General features: G+C 38.6%; 1 protein-coding gene across 1 annotated transcript in view; it reads right to left on the bottom strand.

Moving 5' to 3' along the window:
- MRPS9 (mitochondrial ribosomal protein S9) overlaps positions 1-20913 on the bottom strand; it is a 49831-nt gene that overhangs the window by 3430 nt on the left and 25488 nt on the right. The window contains exons 6-10 of the mRNA XM_050922532.1: positions 13652-13737; positions 4871-4946; positions 2381-2549; positions 1163-1271; positions 137-306 (exon numbers count right to left, since the gene is read on the bottom strand). Of these exons, the coding sequence (XP_050778489.1) occupies positions 137-306; positions 1163-1271; positions 2381-2549; positions 4871-4946; positions 13652-13737 (610 nt within the window). The remainder of the gene's footprint in view (positions 1-136; positions 307-1162; positions 1272-2380; positions 2550-4870; positions 4947-13651; positions 13738-20913) is intronic.

Below are 20913 nucleotides of genomic sequence, written 5' to 3'. Positions count from 1 at the left end.
GATTTCAATGGAATTACTCACTTCTGCGTTTTCAGAGAGTCATGCCCTTAATCTTATTAATCTTAGCCAGTTTCTGGAAAAGCATGTAAACATATTACTGTTGGAATTATGCATTCTTTCCTACTTATGCTCATACCTTGCCTCATAAATTCCACTTCATTTTCAGTGATGAAACTACACAGTGCTCTTGCAGAGGCTAAACGGATCGCTCCAGCCTGTGAGGACCTCCCTCCACCAGAGACGGTACAGATCATATCATGTATTCCAAGTCTATCAAGGAACTGGAATGGGAACATTAGCTGTTCTCTGGAAAAATATAAGATACACACAGTATTTAATTTTTATAAATTGCAGATTATATATAACATTGCTAGTTTATGAGAGTGTTAAATGATGACTTGACATATGTAATCTAAAGAAATGCAAGCTTCCCTGTACTCCTTTGTCAGTACATTAAACCAGACGTGAAACGACTATTATGCATTTAGATTACTGGAATATACAAGGTGTTGGAATTGTATAGCCAACAAGAGGAATAAAATAAATCCACATTGGCTTGTTTAAGGAAACTTTTTATAACTTATCTTCAGAAATCTTGCAAGTGTAAGATGAACTGAAATTGTGTGTGCAGTCTGAAATTTTAGGTGCAGTGTCTTGAATTACATTGTTTGTTTGTATTGTACTGATATATGCTGGAGTACGACTGTGTGACTACTGCCCCTGGAACTCTCAGGAAACAGATGTATTTCAGTAAACACAAGAGTTTCTCTGAGCTGAGCAGATTCCATAACTAAAGTACCAAAATGATCTGTATTCTTATTCTTTGCAACCTTGCAACTCTCCTTGAAAAAAGGCAGATGACAGACAGTTCTCAGCTGATACACTGAGTTCTCATGATCATGTGAAAAAAATGGAAACAAGGTGAAGTCTTCTTAAATTAGATACTTATACAGGAACAGGAGACAGTGTCAGCTTCACAGAGCTAAAGATCCATGCAGAAACATCAAGAAAAAAAAATCAGTGATCAAGTTACAATAATTATAATAATAAAAATTAACAATATTAGCTCTTTTTGATGTTTTGAATACTTGAAATGCTCTACCAAAGCATGATGGTTTCTGTTTAGGTTGTTAATGTTAAAACAGATACATGGTGCTCTCACCTGTCTTGCATCACTGGAAAATAATATAAATAATCTACTCCGTTCACTGTAATTTTTCCGCTTCCATTGTCATAAATTACTGCGGTTGCTCGCGAAGTCTTTCTTTTGCCTTAAAACAAACAAAGCATCCTTTTGTTATTGTGGGTTCGTTATTTTTCGGCATATCAAATGCAAAAAAAGCCAAGTAGATCTTATATTTTCATACAGCAGCAATGAGGTAAAGGGGATGGGGGCGGTAAACATAAGCAACATTCAGCATGCTACTGCACTAAATAGATTTTTTCATTTTGTTAATGTACATGGAAATAAGAGAAAAAGGACAAAGCCATCAGTATATCCCACACAGTGCAACTTTGAACAGTTTTACTTTAGATGAGAAGCAATATTCTGAACACTAAAAAGTAACTGTGAAAGATAATTGAATGCGGTAATGATACATGAGGCGCTAAAACAGTTTGTTGCACTTGTGCATGTCCCGTATCTACTATTTCATATGAAGCATCATTGCAGGAGCTAATAATAAACATATTTTGTGAAAAAATAAAGATACTTTGATAAAAAATGTACAGTGGAATATCAGTTTAATAAAGAATGTTCTTATGAATCTGTACGTACAAATTAATTATACCGGTATGAACAGTGCTGCTACAATTTTTTGTCCACATTTAGTAAGATTTCATCGTAAACTATCTACAGAGTTTTATATCTCTGTGAAAACATTAGCTCTGACCTAAAATATGACATACAAAATCTCAGCCCAGAAGAAATAGTCTGGTTTACATCTCTGAGCTCTGGTAATGTTAAAAAGGTTGTTTGATAAATTAATTTTGAAACCTGTTAGCCTGTGAAACAGATCTGTGCATTTGTGTATTTAAAGGGAAAATAAGATAGTTATTGAACTTATGAAAACTGGCTATAATTCAATGCCGAGTACCCATATCTACTAATTTCATCAACTAGTGATTTACTATTATTTTGAAGGCTCTATCGTAGATCATCATGGATCATTTGATAATGACACTTGTGCCATACACTTCAATTTTGAAACCAAGACATCCATGAAAGGACTTGTAAAATATCAATACAAGTGTATGAAATAAAGAAATGCACCAAACCAATACAAGACTTTGCTGAGTGTTGGGGTTACAAAAGAGATTTCTGAGTCTCAGCTGAAGACCTTCACCACTTCAACCAGACAGACAAACTTGAAATTATTACCTTCCCCAGTGCTGAAGGCCACTCCTTGCTCATCATATTGCAGGGGCTCAATCACCATCTTTTTTAATTGTATAGCTAGTTCTCTGCGAAACTTTAGCACATACTCTTCTTCAATGCCACAACATGGCAACGTCACTAATCTTTCTAGCAGCTGAATACACATCGAATACTGTAGAGAATAAAAATTCATTAAGAGATGCAGGTGAAATTGTATTTGCTAAAACTTTCTATTTTTATATACTTGATCTTTTCTTTTTTGCCTTTATTGATGATTTTTGACAAGATGACACTTTTGCATCCACATGCTGCTTCAAAAACAGCATGCAGATGCATCATTTTCTGTGTGACTAAAGACATCTAATCCTTTCTTCAGACAACAATGAATCTTGAATTCAGAGTACATCCAACCTCTTTGTAATATAGGATTAGTATATTAGAATTAAGTTAATCTCAATTTTAAAAGAAAACTTCTACTGGGCCTTGGATCTGAAATTTTTTTTTTTATTAGAATAGAGGAGAAAAAGCTTTCCCACTCATTTCCAATAGGTCTATAGAAATGGAAATAATTTTATTTTACTAAACTGCACCTCAGTGATTATATTTCATAATACATACGGGAAACATATCTCTTCGGCTGTTCAAGCTGAGTTACTTTAATGTTTATGATTTCCTTTAAAACTGAACAATCAAGATATTTAAAAATTCAAGAGACACTTGACTTAAAGGGCAACCTCTTGAAATAAATTATCCTTTGCTCCTGTGTGCTTTTTTTCCTAGTTCTTGAACATGTGATTAGAAACTAAACACCTTAGCATTAACCCCTTTGTGCTGAAAGCTGAGATGGCCTGCTACAAAGCATTACTTGCAGGAGTTTTGGACCACTGGTAACAAAGAAATGTAAGGATGCCATTGCGTATAAGAAATTTTTTACGCTTTTTTCCTACTTACAGGGTATTTCTAAAATTACTTTTGAGAATTCTTTTTACCTATGCTGTATTTCCAGCATCTTCTGCAGCGGGCTACTTTCTTACAAATAAATTAGCAGTATCAGTAGATATTTTGATATCACTCAGTTTTGTGTTTTATTTCAGTCCAATGTTCTAATGCAGATTTCTATGGCAATGGTTTTTGGGAAAAAACGACATTAGCACAACACGTATGTGCCAAATGCCTTTAAAAGTGGGAGGGGAAATCAAATTGTGGAAGCTGTAAATAAGGAAAACCTCTGACAGTTCTCTGAGCATGTAGGAAAAAAAATAAAATCAATTGCTTCCATTTTGTTTAGTACCTTAATGCAAGCACCACAGAAAGCGTTGCTGCAAAACAAAACATAAGATAAATGGAGCAGGCAAAAGAGTACAGCGAATATCTAAAGGACTCAATACATGCAAACATTTCAATTTATTTCCAGAGGCTGAGCCTTTGCGCTTTTTTGTATTTATTTACAGGCCAATCCCTAGTCTGGTATTTTCCAGCCCACTGATATTTCATAGAAGTGTGAGGTACAGTAAAAAGACAAGCTGGGAAGAACACTAAAATGAGTGGCTATGCTTGTGAATGCGGAACAATTCCTGGGGCTTTGGGAAAATAAACAGGAAAATCCATACCGACCATCATAGTATTACAAGAGATACTGAAATTGAGGACCGCTTCCATTGCTAGTGAGATGGTCTGTAGTCTGAATCTCTAAGGGATGGTGGAATACACAGCAATGAAGGAGGTAGAGGATAAAATATCTAGAATGCTTAGACAAAAGGTTGTCAAACCTGTCTGGTGCAACCCAATTCAAACTTCAAATTCCACTGGGAAATTAAGGTTCCAGAGGTAAGACATAACTTAGATGGTCATACAGGCAGACTGGATCTGGATTTTTGGACCTTTGTTCTTATCTGGAAAACCTCAGTGTAACAGAAACATCAGCATTATTCCTCACCTCTGGAAACCAGCTGCAATAGTGAGTTAACGGACTTGTTCTTGGAGATGCATGTAGTAAGGTGCCAGATGCTGAGTTCTTCAGAATCAATTTCATATGACACAAGAATATTGCAGATAATGGTCTGTCTTGTCTATAGTAAGGAAATTTTGCAAAAATTTTCCACGATCACTACCATCAGTTCAACTTCATTAATAATAGTAACATTGGGAGCCCTATAGATGAGCCCTACTCAATGCCAATGGGTTTTAAGCACTGTGTTAATTAGACCTTCTCTGAGCAGGGTTATATGACCCAGCACATCTATACAAGGTCTCCCAATGATGTTACCACTGATGGAAATGTATCACATTAACAGTGGTGGGAAATTTTTGTAGCATGCATGAGGACAATATGACAAACATTTACTTAGGTGAGGAGCTGGAGGGGGGGTGGAAAATGGATGATATTTAAAAAAAAAAACAACACCTGCCTCCAAGACATACTTTTTCGGGATGCAGCCGGAGTCTGTATTCTTAAAATACAGGTCCCTTAAATTAAAAAGATTAATTACTCACATCATGATCTGACAGTTCTTCCACTAACATTTCTTCCAATTCCTCCTTAATCAGCCATCTGCTGCCAATCAGGTTTCTGTTTAAAATATCACATATATTCTCTTTTTAATTAACCATGCAATTCGAGTTATATAACAAAGGACCATATATACAGTCAGGCTTGGTTTGAAAATGTATTTTCTACTGCAAAACAGTATGATATTCACTATGGAAATACGATTTATAATGTTTAAGTTAGTTATAAAAGCTCTTTCTTATGAAAGAAATGGTAACTACACTTGTTAAATTCATTGCATCGAGAGTTAATTATGAATTTTACTTAAGTGTCACTCATTATTGCTACTGAAGTTAAAAGTCAATCAGCAGTTCCATGATAAGCTAATTTTTCACAGATTTATAACTCAGTTCTAAAAACTTGGCCCACAAGGTTTCAGCAAAACAAAATGCACACAGAACTAGATTCAAGACAACAACAAGTCCTTGTCTATACTAGATCTTCCCCTGTGAATCCTTGCTCTTATTGGTGCAGCTCTGCTGGTGGCAGCAATGTGGGGGTGCTCATGTAGGAAGGGAACTAGTAGCCACTGACATTTTAACCATGTCATCTAGACCAACTCTGAGCTAAGTCAGACAACATGACAGTGCTGGACCCTGTATCAGCACTCCCACTGTCGCTACCAATGGAGGAAGTGTACTAGTGGTAGCAATGATGGAAATTTTAAAGAAAACAGTCCAGTGTAGACAGACAGCCATAAGGTCTGAATTAAGTTAAACCAATAAAAGAAAGGAAATTCAAAGCACTGTCCCAAATATGCCCTTTTCATGTAGGTCCCTTCTATGGCTTCATGGTATGGGATACCGCCTTGGGAGGCTACTTCAGTCAGGCTGAGAAAAAGATCCTGGCTGTTGGGGAGAACGGTGTGCTGTGTACTCTCCGCAAGCTTGTCCTCCTCCTCATCTTCCCCGTCCGCAAAATCCTCAGGCATGGCTGAGAGTACTCCTCCTCGGAATCCATGGTCGGGGTGGGGTAGTGGTGGTGGCCCTCCCTAGAATTGTATGCAGCTCAGGGTAGAAGCGGCATGTCTGCAGCTCTGCACCAGACCGTCCATTTGCTTCTTTGGTTTTCTGGTAGGCTTGTCTGAACTCCTTAACTTTCACATGGCACTGTAGTGAGTTCCTGTTGTGGCCTCTCTCCTTCATGCCCTTAGAGACTTTTACAATTCCATCTTTTGGAACGCAGTTCTGCTCGCATGGAATCGTCTCCCCATACAGTGATCAGATCCAGTACCTCCCATTCGGTCCATGATGGAGCTCTTTTTCGATTCTCAGACTGAATGGTTACCTGTGCTGATGAGCTCTGCAGGGTCACCTGTGCTGATCAGCTCTCCAGGCTGGGCAAACAGGAAATGAAATTCAAAAGTTCCAGGGGCTTTGCCTGTCTACCTCGCCAGTGTATCCGAGTTCAGATTGCTGTCCAGAGTGGTCACAATGTTGCACTGTGGGATAGCTCCCGGAGGCCAATATCATCGAATTGCGTCCACACTAACCCTAATTCGAACCGGCAATGTTGATTTCAGCGCTACTCCCCTCGTCGGGAGGAGTACAGAAATCAATTTTAGGAGCCCTTTATGTCGAAGCCAAGTAGCAGGTGCCACGGGGCATGAGTCCTAGTTGTGAAATTATACACACACCTCTTCGTTGTGTGGACGGGTGCAGGGTTAATTCGATTTAGCGCTGCTAAATTTGACTTAAACTCGTACTGTAGACCAGGCCCTACTCTGAGCAAGGTTAGACAACATGACAGTGCTGGACTCTGTATCAGCTCTCCCACTGTCGCTACCAACGGAGGAAGTGCGCTAGTGGTAGCAATGGTGGAAATTTTAAAGAGAACAGTCCAGTGAAGGGAGAGAGCCTTAAGGTCTGAATTAAGTTAAGCCAATAAAAGAAGGAATTTCAAAGCACTGTCCCAAATATGCCCCTTTCATGTAGGTACTATACAAAAAGTGTTCAAACATTGGCTGTTGAAACAGCATACTTCATACAGTAATGGGGGTGAGATTACAAGGTGACCCAAGGATGAAGCCTTAACTCTTATTTTTTTGCTTTTGTAGAACTGTTAGAAACAATAAATGTATATTAAATATTTTTAGTGTCACAATTAAGGATCCCAATCCCAGGAAGTATCATTATTCAAGGATTACTTAACTTTAGCATGTCTTTAAGTGCTTTCCTGAATCAGGGCCTAAAATTACTTTTCCTACTGCCTGACAGCATTACTGTTTTCACTGGCAGCTGAAGTCAGGATCCTGCAAAGATTTCAATAAGTGCTTATCTTTATACATGAGTAGCCTCAAGGAAGTCAATGGGATTACTCACATGTGTAAAGTTATATGTGTGCTTAAGTCTCTGCAGAATCAGGGCCTAACCTTGTAGTTAAGATTGCAAAATGTCTATATAACAGCCCGTTTTCAGATGCTCAGTTCTCTGAAAAAAGTATTTCTTCATTTTAGAGTTAAACTATCTATTCTTGTCCCAGTGGAAGAGGCACGTTTTTGGAAAACTTGAAAAAAAATCCTTCCAACCACTTGGGTTTTTAGAACATGACAGAAATGTTGATCACTATTATTCACGAGTAGAACAACTGGCAAAATTTTGGAAGGAATCACATTAAATCAAATTATTTTTCAGCAGTATTCACTATGAACTCCAACCCCATTCTCCCCTTCCCTGCTCAGGTTTAGATATGTCTACGTAGCATTTTGGAGCTAGCAGGACTGAGCCTTCTGGCACGAGTGGACAGACTTGGGCAAGCGGGAATTCATATTAGTGCTATAAAAATAGTTATGTAGACTCTGAAGTTGCAGCTTGGGTTGGAGCTTCAGATTCCAAGCCACAACTTCAAAGCTTTTTCTACACAGCTATTTTTAGAATGCCAGCCTGAGTCTGTCCACCTGAGCAGGAAGGCTCACTCCTGCAGGCTCCAAAAGGCTGTGCAGATATATCCTAAAGGGTCTCTTCTAGAAAGGTATGATGAATAAACTCTACACGACATAGGAAACTTTAATCATAAAGGAATGAGGAATGCCCACTCAGTCAACTAAGAAACAAAGATAAAAACTACTGTACCACTGTTAAAGACAACTGTCCCATGCTAACACAACTGTCCCAGCTACCAATGTGGAAATGCATAGCAACGTACACTGAAATAGTTATAACCCCAAACTACAGTCCTGAAAAAAAAAAAAAAAAAAAAAAAAAAAGATATATGCACTCTTTGAAATTTACCCATAAAAAAATCAACACACAAAATTAATGGCTAAAATCGCAGATCATCATTATGGAGAATTGAAATACTACATAATGCTGGATTGAAGACACATAGCAGGTGCATCATGAAAGAACTGCAGCCCTGAAAAAGCAACCATTTAACTGGGAGAAAAAAAGGAGTGCACCGTGAGAATATGAGACAGGTTCCTTGGTTTCAGTGGAACTTCTTCAACCCTATAAGCCTTCTCTGAATAATATATATGGAAATATACCTATCTCATAGGGCTGGAAGGGACTCTGAAAGGTCATTGAGTCCAGCCCCTGCCTTCACTAGCAGGACCAAGTACTGATTTTGCCCCAGATCCCTAAGTGGCCCCCTCAAGGACTGAACTCATAACCCTGGGTTTAGCAGGCCAATGCTCAAACCACTGAGCCAGCCCATCCTCACTGCCCACTCACTCTATGGAGAAATTACTACAAAAAAATTCTCAAAACACTACTGGGGGCGACTGCATCCTAGTTTCTGGATTCCTCAAAGGAAGCAAACTGCACCCAGGTCTTATAATATTGATTAATTTCAAAGACTAACAAGCAATCTTGACTGCAGCCATTAAAAAGGCTCATTAACAGACAAATAACCATTATAGTCTTCCAGGAATTTTCCGTTGACTTTCAATAGAAATGAGTAACCAATAAGCGATCAACAGATGGCTCAGGGAGTGGTGTTATAAGGAGGGCTTTGGGATGTACGGTCACTGGGACGCATTTATGGATAGACGACTGTTTGCTCAGGATGGACTTCATCTCAGCAAGGAGGGAAATAGAATTCTAGGATGGAGGCTCGCCGACCTCATCAAGAGGGCTTTAAACTAGAAAGTTGGGGGAGATGGTTGGGAAATGTTCGGGAGATCTCCACGCCAGAACATAACCTGGAGAGGGAAGTAAACAAAGTGAACGGGGATACCCTTGCGGCCCCAAGATTTGATCCAAGGAGGAATAGTGGAGTAGAAACCAGAGTAACGGGTGATGCTGGTGGTAGAAAGTTTGTGCACGACAGGGGAAAGAATGTCACTGACGCCAAACGCAGAAAATTAAAAGGTTTGTACACTAATGCGAGGAGCCTAGGTAACAAGATGGAGGAACTGGAGTTACTCGTGCAGGAAGTGAAGCCAGATATTATAGGGATTACCGAAACCTGGTGGAATAGTACTCATGACTGGAGCACGGGTATTGAAGGCTATGTGCTGTTCAGAAAAGACAGGAAGAAAGGCAAAGGTGGGGGAGTAGCCTTGTACATCAATGATGAAATTAAATGTAGCGAAATAAGATGCGATGGAATGGATAAGACAGAGTCCGTCTGGGCAAAAATCACGCTGGGTAAAAAAGCAACTAGAGCTTCCCCTGAGATAGTGCTTGGGGTGTGCTACAGACCGCCGGGATCGGATTGGGATATGGATAGAGACCTCTTTAATGTCTTTAATGAAGTAAACACAAAGGGGAAATGTGTGATTATGGGGGACTTCAACTTCCCGGATATAGACTGGAGGACGAGTACTTGCACGAATAATAGGGGTCAGATCTTTCTGGATGTGATAGCGGATGGATTTCTTCATCAAGTAGTTGAAGCACCTACAAGAGGGGATGCCATTTTAGACTTGGTGTTGGTGAGCAGTGAGGACCTCGTAGAAGAAATGGTGGTAGGGGACAACCTTGGTTCGAGTGATCATGAGCTGATTCAGTTCAAACTAGATGGAAGGATAAACAAATGTAGATCTGCGATTAGGGTTTTTGACTTCTCGAGGGCTAATTTTAAAGAGTTAAGGAAATTAGTTAGGGAAGTGGACTGGATGGAGGAATTAGTGGATTTAAATGTGGAGGAGGCCTGGAATTACTTTAAGTCACAGCTGCGGAGACTGTCGGAAGCCTGCATTCCGAGAAAGGGGAAAAGAACCATGGGCAGGAGTTGTAGGCCAAACTGGATGAGCAAGCAACTCAGAGAGGGGATTAGACAAAAGCAGAAAGCTTACAGGGAGTGGAAGGAAGGCAGGATCAGTAAAGAAAGCTACCTTGCTGAGGTCAGAACATGTAGGGATAAAGTGAGGAAGGCTAAAAGCCACATTGAACTGGAACTTGCAAAGGGAATCAAAACCAATAGTAAAAGGTTCTACAGCCACATAAATAAGAAGAAAACAAAGAAAGAAGAAGTGGGGCCGCTATACACTGAGGATGGAATGGAGGTTAAGGATAACCTAGGCATGGCCCAACATCTAAACAAGTACTTTGCCTCAGTTTTTAATAAGACTAGTGAGGAACCTTGCGATGATGGAGGGATGATAAACGGGAATGTGGATATGGAAGTGGATATTACGGCAACTGAGGTAGAGGCCGTACTTAAACAGCTCGATGGGACGAAGTCGGAGGGGCCGGACAATCTCCACCCGAGGATATTAAAGGAACTGGCGCGTGAACTTGCGAGCCCGTTAGCGAGAATTTTTAAGCGATCGATAAACTCGGGGGTTGTGCCGTATGACTGGAGGATTGCTAATGTAGTTCCTATTTTTAAGAAAGGGAATAAGAGTGATCCGGGTAATTATAGGCCTGTTAGCTTGACGTCTGTAGTATGTAAGGTCTTGGAAAAAATTTTGAGGGAGAAAGTAGTTAAGGACATTGAGGCCAATGGTATTTGTGACGAATTGCAACACGGATTTACTAAAGGTAGATCGTGCCAAACCAATCTGATCTCCTTCTTTGAGAAGGTGACGGATTACTTAGATAAAGGAAATGCGGTAGATATAATTTACCTAGATTTCAGTAAGGCGTTCGACACGGTTCCGCACGCGGAGCTGTTAGTTAAATTGGAAAAGCTGGGAGTGAATATGAAAGTTGTAAGGTGGATAAGGAACTGGTTAAAGGGGAGACTCCAGAGGGTCGTATTGAAAGGTGAACTGTCGGACTGGAAGGAGGTCACCAGTGGAGTCCCTCAAGGATCGGTTTTGGGACCGATCTTATTTAACCTTTTTATTACTGACCTTGGCACAAAGAGCGGGAATGTGCTAATAAAGTTTGCGGATGACACGAAGCTGGGGGGTATTGCTAACACGGAGAAGGACAGGGATACTATTCAGGAAGATCTGAACCACCTTGTAAACTGGAGTAATAGAAATAGGATGAAATACAATAGTGAAAAGTGCAAGGTTATGCATTTAGGAATTAATAATAAGAATTTTGGATATACGTTGGGGGCGCATCAGTTGGAAGCGACGGAGGAAGAGAAGGACTTTGGGGTACTGGTTGATAGCAGGATGACTATGAGTCGCCAATGTGATACGGCTGTTAAAAAAGCAAATGCGATTTTGGGATGCATCAGGCGGGGTATTTCCTGCAGGGATAAGGATGTGTTAGTACCGTTGTATACGGCGTTGGTGAGACCCCATCTGGAATACTGTGTGCAGTTCTGGTGTCCCATGTTCAAGAAGGATGAATTCAAACTGGAACAGGTTCAGAGACGGGCTACGAGGATGATCCGAGGAATGGAAAAACTGCCTTATGAAAGGAGACTCAAAGAGCTTGGCTTGTTTAGCCTGGCCAAAAGAAGGCTGAGGGGGGATATGCTCGCCCTATTTAAATATATCAAGGGGGTTAATGTTAGGGAGGGAGAGGAATTATTTAAGTTTAGTACTAATGTAGCCACGAGGACGAATGGGTATAAACTGGATATTAGGAAGTTTAGACTTGAAATTAGACGAAGGTTTCTGACCATTAGGGGAGTGAAGTTCTGGAATAGCCTTCCGAGGGAAGTAGTAGGGGCAAAAGACTTTCCTGGCTTTAAGACAAAGCTTGATAAGTATATGGAGGGGATGTTATGATAGGATCGTTAATTTGGGCAATTGATCTTGAATTACCACCAGACAGGTCTGCTCAATGGTCTGCGGGGAGATGTTGCATGCGATGGGTACTGAGTTGCTGCGGAGAATTCCTTCTTGGGTGCTAGCTGGTGACTCTTGCCCACATGCTCAGGGTTTAGCTGATCGCCATATTTGGGGTCGGGAAGGAATTTTCCTCCAGGGCGGATTGGCAGGTGCCCTGGAGGTTTTTCGTCTTCCCCTGCAGCGTGGGGCACGGGTCGCTTGCTGGTGGTGTCTCTGCAGCTTGAGGTCTTCAAACCATTTTTGAGGATTTCAATAACTCGGTCCTGGGATAGGGGTTGTTATAAAATTGGATGGGTGGGGTTCTGTGGCCTGCCTTGCGCAGGAGGTCAGACTAGATGATCAGATTGGTCCCTTCTGACCTATGAGTCTATGAGTCTATGAGTCTAATAACCCACTCAGTAAAATCCTTAAGGAAAATGGCATTGAACATAGAACCATCTACCGTGAAAACTTTCCGTGGAAAAAAACTCAAAACACCTTCACCCAACAAGAATATTTAATTATTGTTCTCCATCCTCTTCTAGTCTCTATTATGTGGTAAACAAAGGCAAGAAGCTAAGAGAGAGGAGGAGGAAATTGTTTCTCTTTTCCTTTTTGGAAGAGAAAGAAAAGGGGTAAGGGAAAGTAAAACTACTGAAATATGTTGGCACTGGGAAGAAAAAGAGGAGGAAGTTAATAATGAAATGGTTAATATAAACACAATAAGGAATCTAATAGATTCCTTGAGTGTTGAATCACTTATCCATAATTAGGAATTATGATCAGAAATGATTGATCTTATGACTGAAATGTTAACTATATTGCCAACTATTATGAATTAATCATGAGTCATGGGATTTTGGCACCTGCAGGACAAGCTCACATGATATAAGACACTCCTCCATTCCTGCTATCTCCAGGGCTAAACTCCCAAGCAGAACCTAGTGCAAGAGCTTGTAGGGCTGACGACACACACCTGGTCTTGCCATTGAGCCCTGCCTTCACGTATGGATTGGCCCCCCATCTCAGCAGCATCTCCTGGCTTTGTAGCTCATATAAATCTTTACTGAACAATAATTGAAACACTTGATCTACAGTCAGAATGCTTTGTGTTTCTTGGATGTTCATTGCTTTCTGAGCTCCCTTCTATGGCTCTTGCACAGGAAGGAATATGGTGGGAAACTAAGAAGGAGAGACACTAATAGGAGATGGATGGCAGTTTCCCTATTTTAGGAACAATGGGAAGCTAAGTGGAGTCTCCATCTGAGCAGTCAGGGAGAGGTGTGCATTTTTTGTGACTTAAGGTTGACATTCCAACTAGAAATTATCACACACACACTTGCAGAGACGTAGGTGAATATACAGGTGTTATAAAGATTAAAAACCTTTTTCTTTTTATCATCTCATGTTCTTTTGGGTCTGACTAATAGTTTTTGATCTCCTGAGGTTGGCAATAATGTGTTACTTCACATGAATTATTTCAAAATTATCTCTCCAAAAATCATATAAAAAATGTTTGAAACCAAGATTGTAAGAAGTGCTAAAATAATATATTAAAGCAATTTAAGAAAACAGATGCCAATATCAGTGCAAGCCGGAAACTCACATTAGTTTTCTGTTCTCAGCAAGTAAGCTTTGGGCTCTCAAGTGGTCTTCGTATTTCTGAATGTCTAGCAGTTTCCCATATATTTCCTAAAATATACAGAAATATGTATTAAAAGATACAGATATTTTATTGTTTATATGGTTTGAAATAACAAAATAGTCACACATTACTTATCTATGTAGGTGTATTATCCAAACATCCTGAAGTGTACAAAAAGATGATTGTAAAACTGGCTACAGTATTTAACAACAGTTAAAAGTAGGTTCAAAATGTATACAAGACTCTGATCCTGCACTCACTACTGCTCATGGCAGTAAAGTTAAACATGTGCGTAACTGTCTGAAGGATTGGTGCATAAGTCATTCTTAAAACTAAAAAAGGAGGTGGGCAATATATCTATATTTATATAAACAACACAATTACTGGCTTGAACTTTGAACTGCCTTTTTAGAAAAAAATAAGTATTCATATAGTGTATTCCATGCAACTCTGTTAATTTTGGTGATGATATTTATTACATTTGTATTATGCAGCACTTAGAGGCCTCAACTGAGATCACGGCTTCCTTGTGCTTGGGGAAGTGCATAAATAAATCGGCTTTTTTAAAATACTAGTCTGGCAAAAACTCAGCAAGCAACACATACAGTATAGCAAGTACATTTTTGTCACTGGTATTTTCAAACATGATGTGTGAAGGGTTAAAATCCATGTGCATTTTATATAACCACCTGGTATATGGATTGTGCCAGCTCTTTTCTAGACCCAAAGTCTAGAGTTTGGTCAAGAGACCAGAGGCCTAGCAAAAAGTGATTAGCTAAGAGAAAGCTGGGATAAACATGATAACTGCCTTTGCTAAGATATGCTTGGTCAACAGAAATGCCAGATGTTGAAGCAATAACTGAGTATGTTTCATCCAATGTTTCAGATTGAACAAAGGATCCCTGTTCCTATTGTGTCAGTCTCTTCTGTAGGGAATGTTCTTTCCACAGATCCAACCTTGAGTTTATGAAAAGTTGGCACATGTCAGTATAAGATATGGCATCCTTCCACCTCTCTTCCCAGGGACCAATGCCTGCCTTAACACATAAAGGAGACAATCTGTACTGTCATATACTTTCACTGTTTCTTTGCTTTAACCCCTAGGAATGTACCTGTTGGACAATCAAAGGAGTTGCTCCATTCCTATGGACCCCAAATCAGAATTCAACATGATAAAATTTTATTAGCATAAAATATATAAAGTATCAATTAAATGTTAACTTGCTAACTTGAGACTATGGAGGGAGATATTATGTAACCTTTTAACCATTGGCTAACGTGCTATCTTGTCTTGCTGCAAAACCTATCCCGGGGTGTAGAATTGCCTACCCCATCACTTTCCCCCGCCCATGGAAAAATCTATGTATTCTATTGTAATCAATTGATTGACAGTGTCTCTGAGCCTAATAAGCAAGGTGGCACTCCACCAGCGCTATGTGTAATAAATTCCTATGCTTGACCTCTACACGGTGTGGATTTATGTCTTTCAATGTGTAATAATGAATTCGTTAGTTTAGGTTATATATTGATACATACAAAAAACAGTATTGCAAGGGTGAAAGGATTCAAAACTATTCAGTTTCAGTGTTATTATTTACATAGAGTTTAGCCCTTTTGTTTGTTGGAATACTCTATGTTTATCTAGAGAGTCCTTGCACAGATGAAATGAGGGATTGAGGAAACTCATTTAGATAGGTTTTTAGCTTTCCTTAATTGATTTCTTACCCATTTAGTAAAATTTGTACTTTAGGAAAATTTTGTAAAAAACTCCCCCCATTGTTAACACTGGTTCACCTGCAGCAATAGATAGTTTGAGTCTGAGTCCCTTCTCCTTTCCTCCCAGCGTATACCTGTAGGAGCAGAGTTACGGCTGTCTGGTTGCCATAACTGTGCATTTCAATACTTTCAAATGTTAGAGTTAAATTTAATTCTGAATTTCCTGAGTTTCTAGTGTTTGTTTTTTGATTATTTAACATTTTTGTAAATCTTTTTAAACCCTGAGGTTATTGGTACGTACTCTCAATCTTAATTGTTTTCTTCAAGAATCTAGCTTTCTGATTAAGCTAAATTACCCACAAGTTTAGTGTTCATGCTAAAAAGAAACATCAAATGCTTTGAGTTACAGCAGCAACTTAATCCTAAGTAAAATAAGTGAAGACTTTGGGCAACAAGTAATATTTATAAGAAAAACAGAAGTGGTGGTATTACAACTAAATACTGCAAATTCCAAAGAACCCATTTAAACTAGCAAGTGCTGACAACAAAAGCTTTATGGATGAGTACTGTGTACTCCCTTCAATTATATTACGAAATACAATGGGTGCTAATAAAAACCTCAACATTCACAGCCCCAGCTATCTGCAGCATCAACAGTATCTTCCTATACTTAGAACAGGAGATACTATAGTTCTGCAATTACTGTGGAGTGGCAAGGATTAAATTCTTACATTTTATAGACTACTTTACAAAAAGCAAAACATTTAAAACAGCGAAAGATGAAACATAGGAAAGCCTATGAGTTTTTAGTAATAACCACAATATGAAGTGCTAATTGTTAAAATACACAATATCATAATTTGAAATAAGTGAGCAAAGATGCTGATGCAACACTTAAATACCACTTAACACTTAAATAATAAAGAACTTCCTTACAGTAGTAAGCACCCACCAATCATGATTTAAAAACTTTATCTATAAATATACATTCCCAGTAGGGTTGCAATAAAAATATACAGATATTTAAAAGTATCATAATAAGTTAGCCATAGGTTTACTGATTTTTTTAAAGTAGTAGCACTCACAGCACTTAAATAAATGGTTGTGGAATCAGTTTAAAAGGCTGATGCTGAGATTTAATAATAATATATTAAGCAAAATAAATATTTTTGGAACACAACTTAAGTGTATAGAACCTCTGAAGTACAAAAAACACCAATTGCCTTAGAAACAGCACGGACCAGACTGACCTGTAGCAGTAAGCCTTCCACTAACTTTTTAATTTTGGGGTAGGCACAAAAGAAATCAACTAAGTATGATCAAATCTGTGTAGAATTTTCTCCCAATCTGTGGCATTTGTGTGTGTCTACTTCTATATTTTAACATCTGATATCCTAAGACACAGGAAATAATTATTCAAAATGTCTGTAAGACTAAAATAAACTGCTCCTACATCGCAATACCTTGTGAGATACCTTGGTGTGATTACCTGGTCTGGTCTCTCACTTTGTAGGCTAGTGAGATATGGAAAGTGCTACTCTGAGAGCGAGCATTTCATGCCACTCTGAAGTGCCAACATCTACACTACTATAGCCTCACAGTCTGAGCCCCAAGAGCCTAAGTCAATTGACCTGGGCTGAGAGACTCAATGCTGTGGGGTTTTCTTTGCAGTGTAGACACACTTTTTGAGGCTTGTCCCAATAGAATAGAGGACATGAAGAAGTGGGTTCCTATGAGTGACCTAAGAATTCTGGAAGTAGAATGAGTAAGGCTGGGAATGCAAAAGAGATTTTTGGCCACTGAAAAGTTTGACCTAGCTAGAGCTTGTCAATTAGGAAAGGGGCTGGATTGGAAGCCCTTGTAAATATATAGGAAGGCTGCTTGCTTGACTCCTGACTCTACAGCTTCTTCTCTTCTCCTGTACAGCCATACAGTATCTTCCTATCTGGTGAGAAAGCAGATGCACTGAGGCAGCTGGGACACCTAGCTACCTCCCTATTGAGCCAAGACCAAAGTGGATTCTGGAGCACATCAGACCCTGAAGTGAGATTATTAGAGAACCACCAGGATTTGGAATGCCTTACTCACTGCATCCTAATCTGCACATAATTGATTGGGAAGGTTATCAGATAGTACTAGAATCCTGGGCTAAGTACAATGACAATCGGGATGAGAGCTGCTGTAAGGAAACAAAGGGAGTAAATACAGTTGTAAATTTACTGTAAACTGGCCTTAGTCTGAAGTAATTTTAAATTGTAATTAAAACTGTTTTGGGTAATATGCAAGAAGTGCAGAGGGAGATCCGGAATAATCATTAGGCTCAGAAGCTCTACTGAGATGAATGAGTATAGTTCATACTTCTTTTGTTTCACGCTGCCTGTTCATAGACTTGGAAAGTTCATAGTCACAACTAAAAATAATTAGAAACTACTTTTTTTTTGTAAAGGAAACTTCAAATCTGCATAAAAAAACTAGGGTTTTCCTGAGAATTTCTGGAAAGGCCAGATCCTCTTTATGTTTTGAAATTCCACGTATGTGCATTTCTAGTTATTAGAAAGAGTTCCTATTTTCTGGAATGGTTTTATCAGAGCAACTTACTATCTACATGAAAAAAAAATCTAGACCAGGGAAAAAATGGAATGCCATATAAAAAGTACTTCTCCTACAATCAATGTACATCTTACATTAGGAGAGGTCGTCTTATCGAAAACAATTGCCAATACCTTTCGGTTTTGCATCCAACTTTCATTTCTCTCATGGGGTGAAATTTAGGTTAGAAACCTTTAGGGATAGGAGTAGTTCTACTACTTCATGGGGCTACTCATGTGTAAAGGTAAGCACATGTATAAGACTTCGCAAGATTCAGGACTTAAGAGGGTAAGATGCAATCATGATGTTAAACGCTATTTTGCAAAATAATCATATATAATGCCAAACAATTATATCTAACAATCCTCATTTCCCCAAAATTATAGGAAACTACTGTAGAGACTCTCACTTGTCAGAAGATTTTATTAATCACTTCAAGATGCAATAGTCAAACACATGAACGTGTCTGTTGTCTTGTAAACTCAGCTATTACGCAAACAAAATAGCTGATTTTACAAGACACTAGGCAGCCATAAATGCTCCCACATCTAATGGAAGGATCAAATCCTTAATCTGCATTAGGATGCACTCTTTTAAAGAAGGATTTATTATTATTACCAAATAAACTGAAGACAGGAATGAGTGAGAACTGGATCTTTGAAAAGTATCCTCAAAGTACAGAGCAGCTTATGAAAAACATCTTTGTACATTTTTGATCTAGATTTTTATTTATTTGAGGGGAGAGGGAGGCGGGGAGGAGGGAAAAGAGGGCACATTTTAAAGGCCTGGAGCACCCAGATCATCATGAATTAAATTTTTTAAGTCATTTGCCTACCTTGAAAGAGAATATTTTTTGGTATATTATTCTTTGATATATTATTTTTATTTTTTTTAATCGAAACACTCAATATAAATGATTTTCATTGAATACAATTTTGATAAATGTAGCATGAGGCCACAATGATGTTTCCATTCAGAGATTTCTGGAAGGGAATAATGATCAGGACTACATAAGCTACAAAATTTGTCCAACAAAAAACATATAAAAAAGGACATTCAGTCTTGTTCATCACATTACAAAACCTGACTATATTACTTGCTAACAAAGCAATTTTCCATGTCATATTCAAAGTGCAACATTTTGAATGAGATGAATAGCCACAACACATGTGAAAGGGTTAAATTCTCTCAATGTACGTTAGAGTTACATGCAACAAATCCCTTGCACATCAAGAGGTGAATAAACCGCCCCATCCCCAAGACTAAACTATATTCAACAAGCAGAACAAAGAGAGAAATGTGAATACAAAGGATATTCAAGTTTTATAGAAGTCTTACTTGAATATTCAAGTCATACATTCACATATAAACTGGATCTTATAAGATGCACGGTGAATATATGTATTCACTACTTTTAATAGATGTCTAACATTTTTGATCAGCATTACCTAAACAAATGGCACTGCTGTGACTGGCTGTCTCAACCGCAATTAATAAAATCTGAGATCCCTGTCAGTAAATGGAGTTGTGACTGACAAACATTTAGGCCAAATAATCATTTCTTTATCGTATTTATCACTCTTTATGTAGCAATTTTTTTTTTAATCCATACAAAGTATTGTCATTTATGCAAATACTGCATTAACATGCAATCTTTTCTTTCTCCCAGCTGTATGAATTACAGTTTTGGTAGTTCAAAGAAATCAATCTATAATTCTTATATAACACATTTAGACTGATCAGAGATTAAAACAATGTTAAGCATTGTATACAGATTTCACCTTTTTTTTGCAGCTGCTTACCTAAAAGGATGTTAAATCCTGTTTAATTAATTCTGCTTTATATAATTCTATTTAATGGACACATTTAGAAATGTCCCAAGAACACTCAGGTACTTTAAAATATCCTACAGTAATGAAATTTGTTTGTCAAGCAGATTTCACTTGAAGAAGATTTAATCAAGTCGTATTATAACAGAATACACACTCTTTTTTGTATGACTATTTCTTAGGCAATCTTACATACCTTTTTTTTAAAAGGCTAAGAAGAACTAAAAATAAAATTGTGGTCCTTGTAAAATTTGTAACTTCTTCATTATGATGGAATGCAACAAAACATCTTGCCCTTGGGTTGGCTGTTTCAGCCAAAACAAATGCAAATAGCTTGTCAGATGACAGCTGTTTGATAAGGCTCCTCTACAAGACCTGCATGCTTTACTTTTTTCCGTGAAACTTGGGATGAAAGGCAGAAGGCAGGAAGAGAATTAATGTAGCATACAGTCTAAAGGCAATGCTACAACCGTGATTAAGTAGAAAAGTTAAAAGGCACAGATTTTCCACAGCCTCGCTGCGTGCAACCCATCCGTGTAACAAGTTGACAGGCCTAGCGCGTCAGCTCCATCATCCTCTCCGACAGCTAAAACGCAGCATTGCATCCCTTTTCAGAGAAAATTTGCGTCTGCACCATGAAGCGTTGTACATTATTTCTTAGCACTGCAGGGGGCTCAAGTCCATATGGAACCTTCACAAATATTACCACAGATCAAACCAGCGGCGTTTCGAGGCAGATTTGACATACCTATTTAAATGAACAGCAGGGGTTCTCGGGCTGCCTCAGGCTGTGCAGGAGAAAACCTCTGTGGAAAGCCTGTGCTGCAGCTCCATTACTCAGCAAAGACACACTCTACATTTATCATTCATTTCATTTCTGCCAGGGCAAGAAGCTCATTTGCCCAAGGTCAACAAAAAACGAAAAAAGGGTTTTTTCCAAGAAATAAATGTACCTGACAAGTGGGGATTTTGTCCTTTGGGTTCATAGAGCACAAATACCAGATAATTCTCAAAAATAAAGAAAAGCTATGCACAGAATTTGATTTTTGGGAAAAGTCCAATAAATGTTGTTATAACTTTTCAAGAGTA

Source organism: Gopherus flavomarginatus, chromosome 1 (assembly GCF_025201925.1).
Source record: "Gopherus flavomarginatus isolate rGopFla2 chromosome 1, rGopFla2.mat.asm, whole genome shotgun sequence".
In the NCBI taxonomy this organism is placed as follows: Eukaryota; Metazoa; Chordata; order Testudines; family Testudinidae; genus Gopherus; species Gopherus flavomarginatus.
Note: the sequence above shows the minus strand (reverse complement) of the source record. Positions and strands in the feature narration are given on the sequence as shown.